This window comes from Podarcis filfolensis (genome assembly GCF_964270895.1).
Source record: "Podarcis filfolensis genome assembly, chromosome: 16".
NCBI lineage: Eukaryota > Metazoa > Chordata > Lepidosauria > Squamata > Lacertidae > Podarcis > Podarcis filfolensis.
In genome coordinates, this window is record NC_139620.1 from 40,452,848 (window position 1) to 40,462,401 (window position 9,554).

The window sequence follows — 9,554 nt, forward strand, 5'->3', positions numbered from 1 at the left end:
TGCCACCTAAACACGAGCAGTAAGAAATAACTTAAAGGGAGTAAAAAGGTTAAACTTGTAAGTAGGTTTGAATTGGTTATGCAGTAAGATTACGATATAAAATAAGGAACTGCAGGGGGGGGAGTAAAAGGTTTAATTTGTTTAGATTTAATTTTTGTTGTTGAAATATTGTAAAATGCAAAAATACAACATAATAATAATAAAATACCTCCCAGAAATCAAATCCCTTCAGCACTACCTGATGCTAGTCTAGATGGACCTTTTTTCTGATCTGGCAAGGTGATCCTTAAGTCTTTGTCAAATGAGGAGTCACTGTATACAAATTACATAGAAACATGTTCCTATAAAGAGAATATTGCATCGAAATGCAAACTGATGTGGAAATGTGGAGAACTGAATTTCAGATTTTGGATTTAGAAGGTTTTAACAATGTTTTTGGGTGGCATGCATATCTGTGGTATGACAAGGTTAAAGCTCATAAAGCATTTAAAAATCATATCGTTAGAAGAGCATTGTTTAATGTTTGGATAAGATATAAAGACTTACTTGAAAATAAAACCCAAAGGTGGCTATCACCAATGGAAGCGAAGGCTCAGAAAAAGCTCAGTATGGAGGCCAAGTGGCCAAAGTATTGGGAGATTTTGGAACAAGAAGGTGACAAATTGAAATTGCAGAGTTTTGAGAAACTAAAAGATAAGGTGCGAGACTGGCTTCATTACTTTCGGATAATGGAGGCTTATAATTTGGACAAGAAAATTGGCTTCCAGGTGGGAAAATCTAAACTGGAAACAGAACTTTTAGAACCCAAAACTAAGATACTGTCAAGAATGTATAACTTGCTGCTGAAATGGAATACTCAGGATGAAACGGTTAAATCTGCTATGATTAAATGGGCACAAGATGTTGGACATAACATCATGTTTGCTGACTGGGAACAGTTGTGGACCACAGGTATGAAATTTACGGCATGTAATGCCTTAAGAGAAAATATTATGAAAATGATATACAGGTGGTACATGACCCCAGTCAAGCTTGCAAAAATTTACCATTTGCCCGATAATAAATGTTGGAAATGTAAAGAAACTGAAGGTACTTTTTTTCACCTTTGGTGGACGTCCCCTAGGATTAAGGCTTTCTGGGAAATGATTTATAATGAATTGAAAAAGGTATTTAAATATACCTTTGTGAAGAAACCAGAGGCCTTTCTCCTGGGCATGGTCGGCCAATTGGTGTTAAAAAAGGATAGAACTTTCTTTATGTATGCTACAACAGCAGCAAGAATACTCATTGCAAAGTATTGGAAGACGCAAGACCTACCCACTCTGGAAGAATGGCAGACAAAATTGATTGACTTTATGGGACTGGCAGAATTGACTGGCAGAATCCGTGACCAGGGAGAAGAATCGGCAGAAGAAGAATGGAAGAAATTCAAAGACTATTTGCAAAAATATTGTAACATTAAGGAACACTGAGTGATGTTGGATTGAAATTAAGGGGTTATTAGCTGTAATGATACAAAAGAATATGAAAAAATAGTTCTTTTTTGTACATAAGTAAAAGTATAAGTTACAATAATTTAAGAAGATGGATTGAAAATAAGGTTTATAGCTGTAATGCTAGGAGATAAGGATTTGCTGGATGAATAATTTGAACTGGAATACAAGAAGGGGAGGTATGAGGAGGTCAAGGAAATATGTTATTGGAAAATATGACATGAAATTTATGTGTTTTTAATATTTTTTCTTTTTTTAATCTTTCCCCCCCTCTTTTTTCTCTTTCTTTTTGATTTGTATAAAATGGAAAATCTCAATAAATATCTTTTTTTTAAAAAAAAAAAAGAGAAAGTGATATTATCAGATCTGCTCATCCCTTTCTATAAAATCCCTTTGTTCATTACTGCCTCTGCCCTGGTGGCAGAGCTTGTGGTTCGTGGCCACTGAGAGAGAGCCCTTCTCCTCCGTTAATCTGTCTCATCTTTTAAAGCCATTGAAGTTGGCAACCAGCCCTTGCCTCCTTCGGGAGGGAGTTCCCAAGTTTGTGCTGCAGGAAGACGTGCCCTGAATCTCCCAACATTCAGCTTCATTAGCTATCCATGGGTTCTGGTGTTATGAGAGAGGGAGAAAACCTTTTCTCCATCCATTTTCTCCATGCTTGTGCCTGGCATTTTATAAACTTCTCTCATGCTGCCTCTTACTTGCCTTTTCTATAAACTAAAAAGTCCCAAAGGTGGCAACCTTTCTTCATAGGGGATCCCCTCCACCCCTCTTCTGAACCTTTCCCAACACTTCGGTCTCCTGCCGGAAACTCTGGGCAGCCCCTGCTGTGGACAATGCTGAGCTAGAGGACCAATGGAGTGACTCTGTCAAACGCAGCTTCCTGTGTTCCTAAGAGAAGATTCCATCCTGGCAGCTCCACTGCCCTAGAGATGCCCACTAAGGACAGACTGAATCCAGTGCTTCTCCCTAAATCCAGAAGGTGCGACGGAGAGGAGGAGCAATGAGAGAGAGATCAGGGGAATGGTTGGGAATGTTCCTCTACAGCTCCCTCTTAATTTGCTCTGGAACAACTTTGCTTATTTTCATAAAATTGTAAGTTGCCAGCCTCCCATCAACATGGTGCTTCAGCTTAATCTCTCTCTCTCTCTCTCTCTCTCTCTCTCTCTCTCTCTCTCTCTCTCATCAAGCTGTGTCATTTGTGGCTATCTCTCATGGTAAATTATGTGGGAAGATGTGGGGTTCTCATTGTGCACAATGGGGGGGGAGTGGGGCAATATCTGGAGAAACCCTCCCCCCACATCTTCAGAATTGTCCCCCCCCCTTTGCTACAAGGAGCCCCCAAGCTCTTCCCAGTCCTGCCTTTTGTTAGCTCTTCTCACCTCAGAGATGTTTCAGTTAATCTCAGTTTCTTCCTATCTCCCTCTGATAAGCTCCTTCCATTCTGGAAAAGGTCTCACTCCGCATCCAAACTCCAGAGAAGCCCCACCCCAGAGCTGCAGCAAAGCCAAAGGGGGGGGGGGTCTTTATTTGGTTGTGTCTCAGGGGGAAGCCATGGTGTGGGCTGGAAGAGCTGGGCCATGTGCTGAGTCAGGAATGCTTGCCTGTCAAGAGCTTTCTCAGCATCACACTAACAGTAATCAATATGTGGCCTCCTAACCCACGGCGCCCCCTCACGCCACCCTTTGTGCTGCATGCGAAAAGTAGCTGCCATCTTGGCTGTCTGTTTTGTGGGCCGACATGACATTCTGAGGCCTGCTCCTGAGTGTACGGAGGGAGAGGTCAGCCGCTTTGCAGATGATGGCGGCTGCCTGGGGAGGACAGCCACTCTCCTGAAATAAGAAGTGCTGCTCTCAAAGTGGACAATGCCCAAAGGCAGGCCAAGGAAACTCATTACAAGTCAGGGCGTAAGTGGCAACTTGGACAAGGTGCCCTGAAGAGGGGGAATCCTCTCAAGTGGAGGATCTGATTGTCACAGCCGCAAACCCGATTAGATTCTTCTTTGTCAGGCATTCACAGGAAGGGGAGCCACAGAGAGCTTGTGCACAGGAGAGAGCTTTTGCCTGTGGAGATGCATGAGTGGGGGGGGGGGCGGGGGGGGATCCTTGACACAGGAGAAATGTGAAATTGCCCTGCCTCAAAGAAGGCATCATGCTGAGTAGAAATGAATGAGGAATTGGAGCAACGAAGAAAGCCTAAAGAAATAGATGGGATAGCTCAGCTGGTAGAGCATAAGACTCTTAATCTTAGGACTGTGGGTTCAAACCCCACGTTGAGCAAAGGTTTCCTGCATTCCATGGGGTTGGACTAGATGACCCTTGTGCTGCTTCCAAGTCTACAATTCTATGATTCTCTTAATGTTGTGCAACCTTATTTCTGTTTTGTTCCTCCAAGGAAGGGTCCCCCTTCCCTTCCCTTCCTGTTCTGCTCAGGAATACTCCAAGGGAAAGACTGTCTTCCTGGTGTGATCAGCTCCATCCTGACTCTGGGAACAGAGGACCTTTCTGGCTGACCCCTTCCCTTCCTCTGTGAAGGCAGCTTGTTTTGGCTGCTCCACCCAAAGACCTTCCTGGAGCTGAGTGGGAGAAGGAGGCAGCTTGCCTTGAAGGGCACGTGGGGGGCGTTCTGGAAGGAACCTCCCCAATTCAGAAACACCCCTCCATGGCTGAGGCCTTATCACTTTTATTCATGTAATAGAGATGAAGTCGCCCGGCCTCTCAGGAGCATCCATCTAGAGATTTATTAACCAATTTAAAATACTATTGTCTTTCACTTCAGTGTGAGATTGAGGTGTGTTGTCGGAGGAATATAAAGCTACAATCAGTGAGGCGCCGTGCAGCCAGACGCCACTACCTGGAACTCAATAGATATTCATGAACACTCCCGTATTTAGTGAAGGAAATAACTTAATGCCGACAGAGTCGATGGAATAATAGCCGTTTCCTGGCTGACTTGCAGCCCTCAGAAAATGAGATTGCACCTGCCTTCATTTTTCTTGTCTTTTTCTGGGTTTCTTGCAGCAGAATGCGCCACTGGAGGGAAATGTGCCACGCATTCCTAATGAGCTGCAGGGACAGGCGGCGGCAGCAGCCTGCCCTTCCTGCTCCAGTCTTGCAGGAGCCTCTGCTGGGCACGCCCCTCTCCCCTCCTCCTCCGCCACCAGGTAGGGTTCATTTCATGCTTGCTTAGATTATGAATACTCTCAAAGGCAATTTCCTCATCTTTCTTGCCCTCCACCTCTGCTCTGCCCACCTCTGCCCGCCTTTCTACTCCCATAAAATTCCCTACACTCTTTCATGCAGGCAGCCACAGATAATCCCTTGCTCATTTCAGTGGGACCCGCCCAGGCATAACTGTGCACAGGGGGGCAACCTTGGAGTCAAGGAGGGAACCTTTGTATCAAATTGGTTTGCATCTAGGGATCATTTGCTTGTGGGTTGTGGGAGCAGGCCTGTCTTGTGGGGGACGGCTTAGACACAGCAAATTGGAGAGAGCTCCTTTCTTGTTCTCTGTATTACCTGCCATTTCCCAATTGTATGGATCTCAATGGCATTAAGTTGCCCAGGGGAGTCTGACAGGCTGGCTGGAAAGGGTGTGCCGCTGGCAGAAGCCTCATGAGGAGCAGGAGGGGCCCATTCAGCATTTGCTGCTGTTCTTTTCTCCTTACTAACAAAAAAGATTATTGTAGGCAGTGATGCTGCCCAGCAGCTCCCTGGTAAAAGGGAAACAATCTAAGAAGGACAGGTTTATGCCCTCTGCAGACCACATGAAACAGCTTTCCCAGGCAAGACCAGTTTGCTGCGCACTGGGGGAGATGTGTATCTGCATGTTCTGGGCACAGTCTCTCTGCGCAGGGGAAAAGAGCACACAAGGAGAAGTGCCGGCTCAATCCTTCCACGTTTCTATGTGCAGGAAAGAGATTCCTCTGTAGCCCAGTTCAATGCCTAGAGCCGCAGCTCTCCAGGGATTCCTCAGGTAGAGGAGGGTCATCTTTCCCATCACCTGCTGCTACCTCATCCAGGGATTGAGCCAGGGGACTTTCTGCAATCAAGCAGGTGCGGTGAGCTATGGTCCTTCCCTGAAACCGCTGATAACTTGATGAACCTGCCAGTCTTCTTTTCCTTCTTCTTCTTCTTCTTTGGTCATCCCTCGTAGCCAAGTAAGATTGTCTTCCATGAACACGGTCTTAACAGTGAGTCCGCAGGTGACTGCGGAGGCCAATTCTGGATCCACACGTCCTTCCACAGTGGGGACAGAGGTTTCTGGCTGGAGTTGATCACAGTGAGGGTTTGCCAAACGTGCCTTCCTCTTGTGTGTTTCTGCTGCTGACATTGTAAACTGATCCTCAGATGAGAGGCAACATTGCTTGTGTGGGGCAACCCCACAGATATTCAAAAGTTGGCTCTGAGCACCAGCCTAGCCAAGTGTCCTGCCACTGACCCTGGGCTGCCAGGGGGTTTCTTCTTGCAAAGCCTCATTTCCTCTTCTGATCTCTCATTCCAGCTGAGCCAGGTTGGGCCAAAACCTTCCGACCCCAGTTCTGTGGGAATGTTAAGGAAGGTAGGAGAGGATATATTGTTTAGGCTCAGGGTGGCCTGTCTAATGTTTGTTCCTAGAGAATGGTCTTCTGCTGCTCCTGTTCACCCACATAGTTCAAATGCGCCTCTTTCTACTGCGAGGAGAAATTAAAAATAAAATCCTCACACAAATTCATCAATGTTTTTGTGTTCCCTGTAGCAAAAAAACCTGTTTGTCTGCTCACCCTTTCGCCTTAGTGAGGCAGGCATACCCTTCTCCCCAAATTCACAATCGCAGGACAGGTTTTGTTTGGCAGGAAGTTTGAAAAATCCTGGTGCCGATTTCTGTCACTTCCCACAGCATTGGTGGGAAAACCTTAAAGATGGAGGCCATGCAGTGCTTTGCCCCTCCCACCAAGGCCCCTCAACCCTACCTGACCTTCAGAAAACCTGCAACTGACCATCTGCCTTGAGGCAAGAAGCCTGCGTGTAAGTAATTGGTTCAGTATAAGCTAGACCTGAGCTCAAGAGCTCCTTTTGTTTTCCATATTCTGCTTTATCTCTTTGTCCTCTCCCTTGCCTTCTTTATTCCTAATAAACCTGACATAATTTGACAGGCGGGTCTCATGTGCATCATTGGCAACTCACAAGGTTAGTGGAGGACCCCCCACGAGCCTAAGCTGCTTGGTTCATGCTACACAGAGGTATAGGATTGGGGTTGACAGGCTGCTGGAATCTCTGCAGGAGGGATTGCAGTAGAAAAAAAGCAGGTTTCTTTCACCCCAGGGAGCAGCCAGGAAACTGGAAGCCATATTGAAGTCCCTGTCTGCACATTTGCCCAAGAACTCCAGATTCTCTTTCCCTCTGCCCCATCCAAGAGCTGGAGGTACAAAGAGGGCCGGAGGCAGCACCAAGTCCTGAATAGTTTGGGACATGACTGGCCCACCTTGCAAGGTGATTGCGCAAGGCAGTTAGTGCAAGCAGGCTCTCCAGGCTCCGCCCCTTTCTTCACATGCCCTTTCTCTTAATAATCACATTTTTGTAGACAATTCCACAATGTACACATTTTTGCAAGTAATTTCCCTTTGTATAATACTTTATTTCTATTTTATTTTCACTCTGTCTGCATTTTATGCACACTTCCTCCTAATATATGCAGTTTGGGTACAAAATCTGGCAACTGTGATTTTCAAAAGATAAGCTGCATTTTGATGTGCACGTTGTTTCAAGAAGTGTGAATGGAGGTAGGTTTAAATAAAAATGTGAACCAAACTGAATTTCCCTCTCTTCCTACTTTTCAATACACAGAAAGTGCCAACTTGCAACCCATCCAAGATAACGGTAATGGCAGAATGATTTTCAGGGGATGGAATTCAGGAGCAGGGCTCACTGTTACCTGAAAATGGGGCACAACTTCCTCTGCAGAAGAAAAATTGCAAGGAAGAAGGAACCTGGAGGTTGGTTGTGTGAATTCAGTTTCCGTGGCTAACAGGGTTGAGGAGCTTGAAACGTGATAAGGAGAGAGATGAGCTGCATTGCTATGGTAACTTAATCAGTTAAAATCCTCCTGCTCAATTCACTCCTGTTAGCATTAAGGGAGGGAGGGAGGGGGGACAGAGAGGAGCGATGAATTCACCTGAGCTCAATTGGCTGATTAAATTAATAGGTATGGATGACTAGGGTTCTATTTCAAAAGAGCTATTTTTAAAAAAATATGCATAATTTTAATTACACATTGACACACGCTCTATTCCTAATGAAGAAGAACTTGACTACAAGGGCAGGTGCTCTTAATTAATGCTTCGATGGAAACCAGCACAAGGAACCTGGGGGGAGAAGGAGGACTCTGTGCTCTTCTTCCCCCCGCCCCGAACCCCTGGCAGCACTCAGCTCACCTTCCATTCTTTTCTATTCGTTCTCTCCTTCCCTTCATTAGTCTAATAATGAATAGTTCCAGAATTTTAAAAAGGAAATACGCAGAATCCTTGGGAACTATTGCAGCAATAACACCTCCTTCCAACTCAGCCTTTCTCAACCTGGAGCCCTCTGGCAGTTTTGGACTGCAACGCCCATCAGCCCCAGACAGCGTGCAGACAGCTCTAAGCAGGCAGAGGGCACCAAGTTGGGGAAGGCTGTTTGAACTCATCCCTATTTTCTGACACGCTGACATCCTTCCTTCCTTGCTTCTAGCAGGACTTGACATGTACCTGATCAGCTGGTCTGCTGTGATGTCATGGAACCTTCACAATTCAGCGGGGAAGCCATCACACAAGGGCAATGGTGGCTCTCAGTCTTCCTCATCATTGGAGGACATTCTGCAAACAATGACAAGCAGGGTAGACCGGTACCCCAAAGTGCTTGGCTGTGGGTCAGATGCACTTGGTGGGGCTGGTGGTGTCTCACCGAGGAACATGGCGATGGGCAGCTGGCACTTTTGTCTTTTCCGCTGGTCAGGGCACACTTGGTGTCTCCTCAGCTGGTCAGGGCATGCTTGGGCAGCCTCCTGGTCCACGGATGCAGCTTCAACATGGTCGCCAATGTTCTTCAGATTGACACATCATTTGAATCTGGCTCAGACCTCCTTTGCAGGCTGCTTGAAGCGTGCATACAGCCTGAGAGTCTTCTTGCGCAAGGTGCTGCCATCAATGGGGATACGCTGGAGAGTCATGTCCTCTAGCCACAGGTTCAGGGCCTCATGTGCCTTCCCCATGGCCTCGTCTCGCACGTACCTGGGGACCTTGGCAGTTGTAGGTGTACTCGCTGCCACTGATGCCCGGATTTATTTCTCCCATATCTTAGTGGCACCTATGCTGGATTCATTCCTGCCAAACTTGTGTGCCACAGCACAAACGCTCATGCCATCCTGTAAACAGTCCAGTACTTCCAACTTCTCCTCCAGTCGGGGCACCACTCGCTGCCTTTTGGGTTTGTCATCACCTGAGGAAGACGACGATGCATGTGTTCAGGTGTCATCTCAAAACAACAACAACAGCAACAAAACACCTCTTCAAAAAAACCTCCCCAAACAACTAAAAAAAAAATCTCAAAAAAACTCCTCCAGAAACTCCTCCAAACTCCGCCAATAATCTGCCAAATTCCACCACAATTGTGTCCTCCCTCCCTCAAACTCCAACTCTACACAGGCTTCAAAGGTTGGTGCAAGGGCTCCCGGGATCAGGGCCGTCTTTAGCAGATGTGGCGCTGGGGTGCAAATATCCGCCCAGCAGCCCCCCCAAATTACCACAGATAGTGTTGGGGTGGCCATAGCTGCGCACTGCCAGCCATCCCAGGGGAAAACAACTCTCCCCCATGCCGCTGCGGGACAGCGATCCTTGCAGAGGCTTGGGAGTGAAGTTGCGCCCCTCCCAAGCCTCCACGGGAGGAGAGCGCAGCTTCCCTCCCAAACCTCCTCGGGAGGAGAGCGATCCCCACAGAAGCTTGGGAGGGAAGCTGCACGCCTGCCAGCCTTATGGTTGGTGGGCGTGCAGCTGGCGGGCGTGCAAGGAAAGGGGAGGCTGCCGGCAAAGCCACGCAGCTCCCCCAC

At 47.0% G+C, this 9,554-nt stretch overlaps 1 protein-coding gene across 4 annotated transcripts; it reads left to right on the forward strand.

Annotated features, from left to right (window-relative positions):
* The first annotated feature begins 2,821 nt into the window (after positions 1-2,821).
* Positions 2,822-9,143, forward strand: LOC310751261 (uncharacterized protein). 4 transcript variants are annotated; one of them, XM_083590534.1, is made up of 5 exons: positions 2,822-3,400; positions 4,514-4,661; positions 5,372-5,553; positions 7,323-7,467; positions 8,201-9,143. In XM_083590534.1, exons 4-5 carry the CDS (start codon positions 7,377-7,379, stop codon positions 9,094-9,096), a joined length of 987 nt encoding a protein of 328 aa, XP_083446660.1. In that variant the 5' UTR covers positions 2,822-3,400; positions 4,514-4,661; positions 5,372-5,553; positions 7,323-7,376; the 3' UTR covers positions 9,097-9,143. The 4 variants fall into 4 exon arrangements, with proteins under 4 accessions (XP_083446660.1, XP_083446659.1, XP_083446661.1 ...); XM_083590533.1 differs by having other exon boundaries at positions 2,822-4,661; XM_083590535.1 differs by having other exon boundaries at positions 2,822-4,656; positions 5,406-5,553.
* Positions 9,144-9,554: the final 411 nt, after the last annotated feature.